The sequence below is a fragment of the Rutidosis leptorrhynchoides genome, chromosome 11 (genome assembly GCF_046630445.1).
Source record: "Rutidosis leptorrhynchoides isolate AG116_Rl617_1_P2 chromosome 11, CSIRO_AGI_Rlap_v1, whole genome shotgun sequence".
Lineage (NCBI taxonomy): Eukaryota > Viridiplantae > Streptophyta > Magnoliopsida > Asterales > Asteraceae > Rutidosis > Rutidosis leptorrhynchoides.
Window position 1 is genome coordinate 94,769,675 of NC_092343.1, and position 14,657 is coordinate 94,784,331.

Consider the following 14,657-nt stretch of genomic DNA (forward strand, 5'->3'; position numbering starts at 1 on the left):
GCTGCTAAGAGCTGATCATTGGAGTGTATATACCAATAGTACATACATCTAAAAGCTATGTATTGTACGAGTACGAATACGGGTGCATACGGAATTGTTGATGAAACTGAACGAGGATGTAATTGTAAGCATTTTTGTTAAGTAGAAGTATTTTGATAAGTGTATTGAAGTCTTTCAAAAGTGTATAAATACATATTAAAACACTACATGTATATACATTTTAACTGAGTCGTTAAGTCATCGTTAGTCGTTACATGTAAGTGTTGTTTTGAAACCTTTAGGTTAACGATCTTGTTAAATGTTGTTAACCCAATGTTTATAATATCAAATGAGATTTTAAATTATTATATTATCATGATATTATCATGTATGAATATCTCATAATATGATATATATACATTAAATGTCTTTACAACGATAATCGTTACATATATGTCTCGTTTAAAAATCATTAAGTTAGTAGTCTTGTTTTTACATATGTAGTTCATTGTTAATATACTTAATGATATGTTTACTTATCATAGTATCATGTTAACTATATATATATATATATATATATATATATATATATATATATATATATATATATATATATATATATATATATATATATATATCCATATATATGTCATCATATAGTTTTTACAAGTTTTAACGTTCGTGAATCACCGGTCAACTTGGGTGGTCAATTGTCTTTATGAAACATATTTCAATTAATCAAGTCTTAACAAGTTTGATTGCTTAACATGTTGGAAACATTTAATCATGTAAATATCAATCTCAATTAATATATATATAAACATGGAAAAGTTCGGGTCACTACATATATGGTACCCAGTTTACGGTGTACACTGACCATAAAAGTCTTCGACACATCTTTGATCAAAAACAGCTGAATATGAGGCAAAGCCGATGGATCGAGTTATTGAACGATTATGACTATAAGATGGACTATCATCCTGGCAAGGCAAACGTAGTTGCTGATGCCCTTAGTCGAAAAGACGATGTTAAACGTGTTCGTGCCTTAAACCTGAAAATCAAATCAAATCTTATATCACGAATCTGCGAAGCTCAACTGGAAGCTATTAAACCAACACTTATCGAAGGTGAAGGACCTATCGGTTTCGAGAACCAACTCCAAGTGAAAGCTAATGGTACACGGTACTTTGGCAACAGAATTTGGGTTCCTCGCTTTGGTAATCTCCGTGAACTAGTCTTGGATGAAGCGCATAAGACTAGGTATTCTATTCATCCGGGTTCCAGTAAGATGTACCACAATGTGAAGGAATTCTACTGGTGGCCTAATATGAAAGCCGACATTGCTACTTATGTTAGTAAGTGTCTCACTTGTTTGAAAGTCAAGGCTGAACATCAAAAGCCTTCTGGTCTGTTGACACAACCCGATATTCCGCAGTGGAAGTGGGAATGTATCGCTATGGACTATATTACTAAATTGCCCAAGACTTCTAGTGGCAATGATACTATATGGGTCATAGTAGATCGTCTTACTAAATCTGCTCATTTCTTACCGATCAAGGAGACCGACAAGATGGAGAGATTGTCACAACTGTATATCAAAGAAATTGTCTCTCGTCATGGTGTTCCTATATCAATCATATCCGATCGCGACAGTAGATTCACTTCCAGATTCTGGAAATCCTTACAATCTGCTCTTGGAACTCAACTCGACATGAGTACTGCTTATCATCCGCAAACCGATGGTCAAAGTGAACGAACCATTCAAACATTAGAAGATATGCTTCGTGCTTGTGTTATCGACTTCGGCAAAGGCTGGGATAGACATTTACCTTTGGTTGAATTCTCCTACAATAATAGTTACCACTCAAGTATTAAGGCTGCACCTTTTGAGGCCTTATACGGACGAAAATGTAGATCCCCACTGTGCTGGGATGAATTAGAGGACAGACAGTTAACAGGTCCTGAAATCATACACTAGACAACCGAAAAGATAGTTCAGATTAAGAAACGAATAGAAACTGCTCGCAGCCGACAGAAGAGCTATGCTAATAAAGGTCGGAAAGATTTGGAATTCCAAGTTGGTGACAAAGTCATGTTGAAAGTATCCCCTTGGAAAGGCGTCGTTCGTTTTGGTAAACGAAGCAAACTAAGTCCGCGTTTTGTTGGACCCTTCAAGATTACTGAAAGGATTGGACCCGTGGCTTATCGATTAGAATTACCTGCTGAACTTAGCAGCGTACACGACGTATTTCATGTCTCGAATCTTAAAAAGTGTCTCGCTGATGACACTCTCGTTATTCCTTTAGATGATATTCACATTGATGATAAAATGCACTTCATAGAGGAACCCGTAGAAGTCATGGACCGATCTGCTAAATGCTTAAAACAAAGCACCATACCTATTGTTAAGATCCGTTGGAATTCACGACGTGGCCCCGAGTATACCTGGGAACGTGAAGACCAAATGAAACAGAAATATCCCCATCTCTTCTCAACCGCTGATGCCTCCGAGAAGTCTACCTAAAACTTCGAGACGAAGTTTTTATTAACGGGGAGGTACTGTAACAACCCTCACTTTTCGACTTCTAAATTACTGAATTAACCCTAGGGTTACATGTCTGACTATATGTATTAAGGGTTGTTATATACAATTAAATATTGACCGAATAGTAATTTCTAGTCAACAATGTACGCTTAAATAAATAATATATTATTAATTTATATAATTTGACATAATTTAACTAAGTATATAAACTTTGTATCACTTTTATTATTTAGTTAATGTATTATATATTTAACTATATAATAAATCCAATTATATATAAATGTAATAATATTTACAAACTTACTAAAACTATAGTTTAATAATTAAAATCATAATTATTATTAAAAATACAAAATACCGAATTATTTATTATTTTTATGCAAAAATTTGTATTTATTAATTAAATAAAAAATAAAATAAAATATTATTGACAAATATTCTTGGAAAAGCATTAAATCAATTTGTTTATTTATATAAAAAAATCCTTAAAATAAATGAAAAAAAATAAATAAATAAATAAATAAATAAATAAATAAATTACTTTTTAATAAAAAAATTGTAATGAAAAAACTACTTTTATTATTTTATTTTGTACATTATCCCATGACCTAACATTTAATACTTTTTAATTTTAAAATCCCATTAAGAATTAAAATATTTCTTTTTCTTTTAATTATTTTATTCTTTTTACCTAATTTTTTCAAGTATAAATACCCCTCATTTCTCATTCAAACTCACACCAAAATTTCTCTCATTCTCTCTTTGAAGAATTACTACTAGTAAGTATTCTTTTCTTACTTTTTATTTTTTTTACTTTTTACTTTTTACTTTTTACTTCGGTTATTATTTTTACCGAAACATGTAAATAATGTTATAAATTATATGCAATTAAAATTAAAATAAATAACATGTATACACTATTACTATTACTAGCACCTATAACCTACTACTTATATTGTAACATAAAAACATTTTGGGATATGTATTAGAGATGTATAGATCTTCGAACTTTCTTGACGAATGGTTTCTATGAGATTCTAGGCACAGGGTTTGGATTTCCGATTTAAAGGGTCCTATGGCTCAAGCCCCTAGATCTAAATTAGCCATTCGAAGGGAAAGGGGTGATTGGAAGCTTATCTAATACTGCAAGTATCCTAAAATGGAAAACACTGATAAAAGTAGAAACTCTCTAGTCATAGAAACTTAGAAAAATAAGAAACTTTCTAAAAATGAAAACTTTATAAAAATAGTAACTTACTAGGAATAGAAACTTAGTAAAACAAACACATACTTAAACTTAAACATGGGCAAAACACTTAACTACTCTTAAATGTCAATAGGTTGACTTTCCTGCTCACTCGTTCAACTCTTTATTCCGAGGAATAACTCTCTCTCTACTTACTAAGGTGAATTCATAGCCCCTCTTTATTGCTAGCAAACTTACTTACTTTTACTTGGGGTGAGACACATGCTGTTTTTACTTTTTACACTTTAGACACAAGTACCAAACTGTTAAACTATGCTATACCCGGCTATGTCCGACTAAGTCCCTACATTGATATTTTTAATTGCTGCGGCATGCTTAATTATTGGGGGTAGGCCTATCGGGAGTAACGTCCCCGATACATTTGACCAAGTCATTGTATTACTTAATAATGAAATTAAACCGACAAGGACAGACACAACTTGTCATGGGGCAAAACTTGAACGTTTAGTCTAAATATCACGCATTGGCATAACTTTTTGATCCTGCGGGAGATTAACTTTACAAACTAAATCTTGTGGTCTAAAACAACGACAAACTTTTTGTTAAACCTATGAACTTCACTCAACCTTTTTGGTTGACACTTTAGCATGTTTTGTCTCAGGTGCTGTTTGATTCAAGCTCTTATACTTACCGCTTATGTGATGCTACTTGGACATAGGATCAAGAGATATCGCATTTATTACTTCTGCATGTGAACATTTACGATATTGTTATTCCTGTCATTGTAACGACATTTTATTTTCCGCTGCGTACTCATTAAAGTTAAATTCATCATTTAGTATTGTTCTCGTTTATTATAATATGTTGGTATATTTTGATATTAGTGACGTTCCTTTCAGACCCTATTGGGAGGACGTTACAGAACCCTCCATCATTTTAGCATTTACCTATTGTCGGATCAAGAAAACCTTTTAGCGGATGGATTTTCATACATATTGGTTAATGTCGCAATCAATCCCGCGGTTGTGGTTTCACCCACAATGTTGTATGCAACGTTCTTGGCCCGAGAAAGTCGAACAACCGCTAGGGCTTGCCTATCCAACAATTCCCTCTCGCCTTGCCCCACCTCCTTCGGTTTAACACTCGTTAACGGTACGTAAAGTTTCTTTTATAGAGAAGGTCTTCAATTTGCATCCTCCAAAGGCTAAAATCAGTTCCATTAAATCGATCAATCTTCACATCACTCATATCCTCCATTGTTCTCGCAAACACGTGAGCCTAAGCTCTGATACCACTGACAATAAACGGATATAATATGATGAACACGAAGAAACTAGTAAGAACGTAAAAAAAACGAGAATATAACGAGGTAATATGTAATCAAACTTGATTGTTTTTAATCTTTGACCAACTAAAGAGTATTCTTTTATTAATTTTTGTAGGTATACATTTCAGGTTACACATGAGGGTATATATAGCATAAAACAAGTTATAATCACAATACAACGAGGAATCCTAAATCGAATAAAATTCCAGTCGAAAGAATTTTCGCGGTCGGGATCATATTCTCGCGGTCGGGATTTGAGCAAATTCACCAGCTTCGTTCACTGTCCAAATCTCGCGGGTGCGAACTTGACGCTCAGCAACAACTTTCTTCGACTATTGTTTAACTCGATTCACACTCAACATAATATTAGAATGTTAATTAAATAGGGAAAAATCCCACACCTTCATGAGTAAGTACATACTAATAGCTGTTGAATTTCATGCTTATTTATCAAGATGCATTTGCACTTTATTTAAGGTACAATATAAACCATCATACACAAAATCCTCATGTGCAAACAAATAATACACAACCTAAGCAAAAGAATGATATGAAGTTGGAATCAACGGCGATTGGGTAAACGATAAGCCCCATGGAAACATGTCTTGTGATGGAAACGAATTGCCATTAGTAGGAATGATAATACTCTGAGTAATGAGCGAAGGACGTTTAAATCTTTGATTGGATACAAGTTCGTTGTTATCAATCCTAACCCTTTTCGCGAAAGGGTGATCTTGTGTTGCTTTCATTTCATTTGTGTCGAACTCTGAATCAGATTCGAAGTCGATGATGGATTCAGACACATCACATAGAGATGGTAGAGATGTTGGAGACATTTTGTTGATCTTGATGTTTGGTCTGATTTTGTGTTCTTCTGTGAGCTTCTCAAGAAATTTTGATTGTGCTTCAATTTTCATCTTCAAATTCTTTTGTACCTTAAAAAAAAAAAAAAAAAAAAAAAATTTATTATTTTGTACCTATTACATAAATGAAAAAATGGGCTTGGGGCAGTTTTTAGCTTCAACTTTTTTGTTCAGGATAAAGATTCCAGTTTGACAAGTAAAAACAGATAAACAGATAAGGTTTTCCTGTTTAGGCTATATGGAGAAAGCGCTTATTTTTATTCTGAAGTACGCATCCTAACTGTGTTTTCTCGGGACCGTTTTCGACCCTTTTCCCTAGCCACCCAAGATAGTCGAACCCATGGCCGGATTTGGGCTTGTGCAAAGTGTGCCATTGCACAGGGCCCAAATCTTAATGAGGCCAATAATTATTTTCAGCCCAGTGTATATTTATATGTTAATTGCTACTTTTTTCTTGACCCAATTAGATTTACTGTTTTTTTAGCCTGTGGAAGGCCCATTTAGGCTGCCACGCATTCCGTTAAATTTTCTGTCTATTGAGTTGCCGTGCCAACTTCCAATTAGGGTGTTATTCATATTCATATTTCCGTTAATTGTTTAATTAAATTTATATTGTGTTAAAAAAAATTAAACATTAATATTATTAAGGTGCTAAAGAAGCATTATTATATTAATAAGATTGAGTTGCCCTGTGTTGCCGTCCCAACGAAGATCTTGTGTTCTTGTAAGGTACTGTTATTTTTTTTCCTGTTTTTTTTTTTTAAATTTCATTATAAATTATATATGATGTTTTATGATAAGCAAGATATCTGTTTTTTTATAATTCTATTATATATATATATATATATATATATATATATATATATATATATATATATATATATATATATATATATATATTATTCTATTATTTTTCTTTTCTTATTTATTTAATTTCATTGAATATATGTTGTTATAGGATTAGTTTTCATATATAATAATGTTTGTTAATATGGGTTTTTATGATAATCGCTATTAAGTTGAATACTACAGTATTTGTTAATAATATTATAGGACTTAATGGATTTTATTGAGAGCTACTGAGAATGGTTTGCTAGAAAGTGTTGATTATGAGTGAACTAACCACTTAGCTACTAAGAATACCGAGAGATATTATTCAAATATATGTGTGTGTGTGCGCGCGCGCGCACGCAACACATTTGTATAAAAGGCCTACTTTTTAGTCCTTGCACAGGGCCCATATAATTGACAGGACGACCCTGGTCGAACCTGAAGTCTAAACCTGAAACCTCTTATGAGGATACTAGGACCTCAACTACTAGGCTATATTTGGATGGTTTTGATGAACCAACCAACAATTAGTTAAAAGCATACCTCAAGTTGATCACTTAATCGCCTTTGAACTTCCATTTGCATTTGTAATGCTTCATTTAGCTGAGCACCACTGAAGTTTAAAAAACATAAATCAAATAATATTTCGGAAATTAAACATGTCAAATATGTTACTCGTATTAAAAAGAGTTGTCATGAAATAACTCACGATGTCGTACTGAAATTTGGGAATATATCAGTTATGCTTCTTTTCTCAAACTTGTTTCCTGCTGATTATATATCATATACGTTTGTATGAGCACAATAATATCATAACCATACCTGGAAAACGGGGCGGGTTGGGTCGAGACCCAAATGGGTTTGGGTCGAAACGGGTAATGGGTCGAAACGGGTCAGAATTTAAATGGGTCAAACGGGTTGGGTCAGGACCCGGGTTGGGTTGGGTCTGAGTGGGTCGAGACCCAACGGTTCGGGTCGGGTTGAGAACCATTTTATTCGATAAAATTTTAGTTTTACATTTTTATTTTTATTATTTTATTATTTTTTATTTTATTTTGAAAAATTACATTGTGCGACTAAAATTCAAAATTTTTATAGCTCGACCCGTTGGACACATATACAAGACCCGTTGGACCCGTCTCTATTTGTTGGACTTGGTGGATTTGAACCCGATCGACCCATTTCTTATTTTTTTGTCTATGACCCAATATATTTTAAAAAAACTCATTTGACCAATTTTTAGGGATGTGAATCTCAAAAAACTGGAAACTTTACAACTCGACCCGTTTGACCCATATGCAAGACCCATTAGACCCAAATTCAACACTTTGGGTTTGGATTGCCAGGTATTATTCATAACGGTGAAAAGGTGAAACCAAAGTTTTCATCATTTTATGATTTTAACAATGTTTTAATGACTTGTTTCGCAGAGTGTTGGAACTTACGTCTTGATGATGATTCGGGGACAAATTTAGACATTCTGTATTTCTGCAGAACCAAAACATACAAGAATAAACTTTGAAATATGTTTATGCTTTGTAGATTATAAGTATATGATCACACAAATTCATATAGAAACTAATTAATTATTATAAAAATGGACAACATAATATATATGAATTGTTCTACGGTCTACAACGATTGCGATTTTACCTGTAAATGACTTTTAACATGATAGATTGTAAGTGCTGATATTCCCATGGCCTTCAATATACCCTTTGGTGTTGCCCCTGAATATACCAACTATTAATATAAGGTAGTAACATTTATAATTTATTCAACATTCAAGATTCATTACAACATGAGATATAAAAGTATATACAGTTACAATACTGATATACTCACATTAAGTCTCGGGTTCAAAACTCGCTAGAAGCATATTGATAACCCGGTTAGGTTACTGTACATGAGTTAAAAATAATCACCTAACTCAAATAGAAAACCTTAGGCGTTTTCACTTTTACAAACCACAAATTTCCATTTTTATTTTGGTTGTCCAAAAATATACATATTTTACGTTAAAAAAGGTAAAGTGAAAATTACACGATTATGAAACTTTGTATTTTTAAAGTAGACACTTAAAATGTAACGGAGTAATGACAAAATTCAAAAAGACGTGCACTTACTATCAGGACCACCAAGTTGATTAACGGCCTTTTCGAACAAATCATGTAGCTCTTGAGTCCACTTCAATCGTTCTTTTCCCGAGCCTTGATCAGACGCTGAACCCATGTTTCTCTAGCTAAACACGAGTTGTTGAAAGACGGTAATCGTAAGATATATTGAGGCGATTCGGGATAAGGAACTATGAAGATGCTATATAATGTCTGCATAAGGTAAGAAATCGGATATAACTAAGAACAAGTTTAGTAGAGTCCGAAACTTTTGAAACTCAATTTCTTGGTTCATATCAATAGGCGACTTGTCCAAGAAATACAAAATATATGAAGTGATTCACTCATGTAAAATTTCTTTTTTATTCGAGTGTCATTTTCCCTTTGTAAATGTTGCTGTTTACCCTTTATTTTTATTTTAGCAATTTTAAATTTTAATAAATTTATTTATGGGAGCATTTAAGATAATATGATGTATCAAGACATGATCACTAAAGTATTTCTTACATTTTTTTTACCTCAAACACCATTTGTGCTTGATTCTTGAAACACTAACTGGGTACATATGTGATAAAAGACCAATTCGAGATATATTCAATTCCGAAATTTCGAGATAATTAGCCTCCCAAATGAACCTAATAGAAACTAGAGACTTGAACACCTTTGATGGTCGGGATTTTATTCAAAGACGGTATATGGGTTACTCGGGAGGGCAAATATTTTTAATTGTACGACAATAAAAGCGGTCTAACCGAATTATCATCGGCCCATTTCTGACGTTTTTTATGGCAACTCAAAATGTGTTGCTACTAATGTTTGAACACGATACCTATAAGGCTATAATGAGAATACCAAGACGCTACTAAAAGACAACATACAGTACAATATAAGAACAAAAGCTACCATATGCAAATTCATGATCCCATGCAATACCTAATAATCCATGTTAAATCAATGTGAAAATCTTGATGAGAGCAAATAATCCAAATCGATAAAACTTAATGTAATCTACAAATGAGAATAAACTACAAATTCAACACCTTTTAACAAGGGAAGGTTCTTTTTTCCTAAGTTAAAACAAATAACTTGCAATGTATATTTTTAAAATTCACCAAGTAACAACTCACTATAGCATGATTGATCTCATCTTTCACAACAATAACAAACCGCACCGATAACGTTTCGTTCATTCAGAACTAAACCGGCTAGCCTGTTGTTCACCATTCACACTATGGTCTGGATCGTTTAATGCAGTAGGGGCATTTGTATTGTTTGATGCTCTCGGCCTTTGCGGGCGTTATCTTCACGCATTTGCCGTGATACCACCGCTCGCAGATGTCGCAACCGATCCAAAACTCATCTCCGCTGTAGTTGCCGCCACAGCTGCCGCACTGTGTGTCACCGTGTTCATCTTCTTCCTCCTCATAACTCTCTTCGACTACCTTTTGGGCGGGTTTAACCTGTCCATCACTTGATCTCTGAATACACATCAATTATAGTTTTAATTCAATTGTGTTAGAATAGAATACAAGTTGAAGTGTAACAACAAACGTTAGAAAAGTTCAATGTCTCTGATGTTTCTCCTAAAGGAGACCTCAAACTAGAGGTGGCAAAATGGGCGGGTCAGATAGGTTAGGTAACAGATGGATGACTTTAGTTTACAACCCTGCTGAATTGTTGTATCTGTTAATGTTAATTTACCAACTATTGAATGAATTGCTTCATTTAATATATTTAAAAACTTAGATGCAGATTAAGATTCTCATCACTATATATTACGGAGTAATAATTACCAAGTCAAAAGAAGTGTTTAAAGTCAACCCATCCAGCTTTGACCCAGACTAAGAATTAATCATTCTAACCAATATGCCAATTTTGACACTACTAATGAGGATGGCTATTACACATAGGGCAGGCATTTAAGTCTATCACCAAAAAAAAAAAAAAAAAAAAAAAAAAAAAAAAAAAAAACTACATCATGCTATAAAACAGTGTACGATTTTTGGGTACACAATCATAATATTTCATACTAATCTTCTAAAAGAAATGTAAAATAAAAACTTAAAAGGAAATAAAAAAAAAAAAAAACTATTTCCATGATAACTTATACCCATTCATGAACCAACTGAGGACAAGATACCAGGTTTGGCTGGTTAGAAATCAACAGAAATAGTGCAAGCCCATGGTCTCTAATACTAATTTGAGGTGCTAATTTTGACACATTTACTTATAAATGGGTTCAACTATGTCGTATTTTAAATCTAACAGGTGAACCATGTCTAATTAAAAAAATGGACAAAATAGAGCAGGTGAAACTGTTACAAAGAAGCCCTCAAGAGTGTACTTGAATACATAAAACCTCTTAACTCTTTCATCCGATACAAAATATTATTGTTCAAACCATATAACATCTGTTATCATTCAAAAAAAGATTTTTATGTAAGTTTGAAAAAGTAGAACAAAAGTAGTTTGAATTAATTAATTAAAAGCAACATTTCAAAGTAAAATCAATTCGTAAAATAGTTTACTTACCCATAAAACATGACCCGCCCATTTTAGAACATCTAGTACAGACAGACATGTATACCAAAACTATACCTTTGTGCTGCCCCTAGATTTGTTTCCGCTATCAGCGCTAGGCTTGTCTTTTACAGGTTTCCGTTCAGTTACAACCTCAAAAACATTGGGCAGATCGTTAATCAAGCTAAACAGACGCTTCCTGTAGGAAACAAAATTGTATAAGAACACGAGTCAAGCCAATATGAACAATTTGCAACCATGTTACACGTCAAATAAAAGGTTACATATACATCAAGACATCCGAAAAAAACATAACAATTGTAGGCAACTTTTAAGCAAACATCAAGAATATGAAGAACATCAAATTTGATGAAGAACAAAACTACAAAAGCTTTAAATGAAACTGTTCTCGTAGATCTTGAATGTATCTCATACAAGCTCAAGAATTGTAAACTGACACACTAAATGGTGAGCCATTTTTTATAAATGCTTGAATTGGTTATGTGTTTCTGCATGAGTGCAATCAGGCTAATTAACAGCCAATCAGAAATAAAGAAGAGCCAAACATAAAGAATATGGGCTCTGAGTCAACTTTAACTTTTAAAACAGAAGTGGAATTGCACATGTTGCCCCAACATGTTTTGGATTTGAACATGAATAATCGATGAAGAATAGCAAAACAGAACCACAAACACTTAAATAATATGTCAAGGATTAATCGGATTGGACCTTTTATACATTTAAATAAAAATTACAAAATTATAGGTGTAAATATAGAAGAAAACCATAAAAATAAACATTAATTTTAACATAATTGTCTAGATACATAAACATATAATCGTTAACATGTTCAAAAACTTTAGAATTCCAGTTTAAATTCATATTAAAATGTTGACCAATTTTGACTTTGACCAATTTGACTGACTAAATCAGACTTTGACCAATTAATCCGATTTTGACCCATTAAGACGTTCACCGATTAATTAAAATTAAAATTACCAACATTATTACAAGATGCAATAAGACATCGTTACACAAATATAACTAAAGACATGGTTAGAGAATTAAACATGTTAATCAACATATACAATCAGCAGAGCATGAAAAGAAATATTATGCAGTTATGCAGATAGATAAATAAAGAAAGATTGAACCGATGTACACAAATAATAAATAACAAAGAAAGCACCTTTCATTTCGATTCAGACGGGCACCAAGATAAAAAGCCACAGATAGCAACCAACAGTCGCTGTGAACTGCAACCAGAGATAGCCAGTCTTTACGGTTCATACCGTCTCTTGCGAAATTGATTCCGAGAGCTGGTTCAGGAATTTCGGGTGGGACCTCCTCTGCAGGAAGAGTAACTTCCCAATTTTCATCTGGGTGTCCATATAGACACAAGTTGTCTTTATCTGCAACCACAAAAAAGATACATTTCCAAAAAAAAAAAAAGTCACAAAAAGAATTTGTTAATTGAAAATTTCATATAATATTGTGCAACGCACCATATTAACATAATTCACCAACATCATATACTTGAATTTTTACCTTTGATATTTCAAGTAATTTGCAAAGACAATATACTGCCAAGGTTGTAAAAGTCGAGTCGGGACGGACCCGCGCGGCAGTGGCAGAAACAGTTTGTCACCGCGGACGAAATTTTTTTTAAAGCATTCTCATTCACTGTAAAAAAAATTTCTTCCATGAAAATACAACCTTTTGAGTCATGTGGGCTTTTGGATTGGGGGCAAAATCTGGAGGCTTTTGGGGCAAAATCAAATTTTAAGCCTAAAAATTTCAAATCCACTGGGGCAAAATCAAAATATCCAAAATTTTAACACTGGAAATTTCAAATCATCTGGGGGCAGGTCCCATGTAGTTTCGCCCCTGCCGGTCGGGACCTTAGAGGGACGAGTCAGTCGAGTCGGATATATTAAATATAAATATAAATAAATAATAAACATAAAACATAAATATGTCGACTTTGACCTGACTTTGACTCGATTTTTTAGCATTGCCCGACTTTTAACGCATTTTTGGGAGGGGCGGAACGGGCTAGTCACCAAACCAAAGCGTTGGCTGACTCGACCGACTATTACAACAGCGTATACTGCATCAGATCATGATAGATTCATCCCATGCTTCACATCTTACCAATTTTTTCCTCCCAATAATCAACTCCATTGACAAAACGACTTTCTTTTAAAATATTTATTTAACATGATTAAGCTCTTTGTGTATTGCAATTGTGATAGTATCTCATATTTACAACCGATTATCATCGCATACAAGGGACTGAACACGAATTCAATTCCATATACAAGTTTAGTCCCAAAAAAAATATACAATTTCACACATTGAGGTTGACTGTCTTGACTCCTCAATAGTCAATATAACTACTTTATAACCAAAATCAAACCACCACCTAACCTAATTTTTTTTATTATGCAGTTATATCATTAAATTAACATATACAAAAAAACAAAAACAAACAAAGCAGCAACATAATGCATCTAAAAGAAAAAAGAAAAAAAACCTAAAAATTCACGAATTGAAACAAAAATATACCTGGATCGCAAAGTCCATAGAAGTCATCGACATCTGAGTAAATAAAAAATAAATTAAAAATTAAAAAATTAAGGATCCGAACGTAAGTAAGTTGAAACAAAAAGGGGGACTTATTAAGGTTTAAAATTAGGGTTAGGTTTTATTATAAAAAAAGTTAAAAGAAATTGTACCATGAGTTAAGGCACGAATGATGCCGGAACGGCGACCGCTATAATCTTTGAAGATATCTTCTACTGTTCGAAGACCTGAAGCCATGTCCGTACAAAACAAAATAAAAAATAAAAGGAATTAAATTGAATTTGAAGTGTAGGAAAATTGAGTATTCTATTTCTCTGCGAGTGTTTTTGACAAAGGAGATTTGACAAAGAAAAATAAAATAGATGTAAAAGGGTAGATTGGTGTATTCAACTATTTATAGAGAAATTTGTGTAATCTTATTTTATTATTTGTTAAATTTGCTATGTACCTTTTCTATTATTATATACACTTTCTACCATACATAACTTTTATTAATAAGTGATGTACTAAAATATGTTAAGCCTTATCATATTGATTTGTTACAATTTAATTGCATATATACTTGTTTCACGTTAACTATGGTAGATTTGTGCTCCTTCTAAGACCATCCATATCACATCATCCGCGAGAGGGCGTCAGCCAGTTAACACCACTAACAGAGTGTAATGATAGGCGACGTAGTCGT

General features: G+C 33.1%; 2 protein-coding genes across 3 annotated transcripts; both read right to left on the bottom strand.

Moving 5' to 3' along the window:
• Positions 1-5,482: 5,482 nt before the first annotated feature.
• On the bottom strand, positions 5,483-9,108 carry LOC139877437 (myb family transcription factor PHL7-like). 2 transcript variants are annotated; one of them, XM_071864867.1, is made up of 6 exons: positions 8,879-9,108; positions 8,406-8,482; positions 8,198-8,240; positions 7,462-7,519; positions 7,296-7,365; positions 5,483-5,993 (listed from the first exon to the last, which is right to left on the bottom strand). In XM_071864867.1, the coding sequence occupies exons 1-6, from the start codon at positions 8,982-8,984 to the stop codon at positions 5,592-5,594; spliced, it is 756 nt and encodes a 251-aa protein (XP_071720968.1). In that variant the 5' UTR covers positions 8,985-9,108; the 3' UTR covers positions 5,483-5,591. The 2 variants fall into 2 exon arrangements, with proteins under 2 accessions (XP_071720968.1, XP_071720967.1); XM_071864866.1 differs by having other exon boundaries at positions 7,462-7,522; positions 8,879-9,107.
• Positions 9,109-9,835: 727 nt separating this feature from the next.
• LOC139877643 (PHD finger protein ALFIN-LIKE 1-like) lies at positions 9,836-14,322 on the bottom strand. The gene is made up of 5 exons (XM_071865071.1): positions 14,125-14,322; positions 13,955-13,987; positions 12,576-12,798; positions 11,465-11,585; positions 9,836-10,344 (listed from the first exon to the last, which is right to left on the bottom strand). Exons 1-5 carry the CDS (start codon positions 14,207-14,209, stop codon positions 10,096-10,098), a joined length of 711 nt encoding a protein of 236 aa, XP_071721172.1. The 5' UTR covers positions 14,210-14,322; the 3' UTR covers positions 9,836-10,095.
• Between the last annotated feature and the right edge of the window lie 335 nt (positions 14,323-14,657).

What these genes read in the sequence shown, in the direction of transcription:
- LOC139877643 (XM_071865071.1), bottom strand. Translation starts at nt 14,209, where the DNA reads ATGGCTTCAGGTCTTCGAACAGTAGAAGATATCTTCAAAGATTATAGC. An exon ending in CATTCGTGCCTTAACTCATG is followed by an intron (nt 13,988 to 14,124) that starts GTACAATTTCTT and finishes TTATTTACTCAG; the next exon opens with ATGTCGATGACTTCTATGGA. An exon ending in AATCTAGGGGCAGCACAAAG is followed by an intron (nt 10,345 to 11,464) that starts GTATAGTTTTGG and finishes ATGTGTATTCAG; the next exon opens with AGATCAAGTGATGGACAGGT.
- LOC139877437 (XM_071864866.1), bottom strand. Translation starts at nt 8,984, where the DNA reads ATGGGTTCAGCGTCTGATCAAGGCTCGGGAAAAGAACGATTGAAGTGG. An exon ending in ATGTTAAAAGTCATTTACAG is followed by an intron (nt 8,241 to 8,405) that starts GTAAAATCGCAA and finishes TTGGTTCTGCAG; the next exon opens with AAATACAGAATGTCTAAATT. An exon ending in CCAAATTTCAGTACGACATC is followed by an intron (nt 7,366 to 7,461) that starts GTGAGTTATTTC and finishes TTTAAACTTCAG; the next exon opens with TGGTGCTCAGCTAAATGAAG.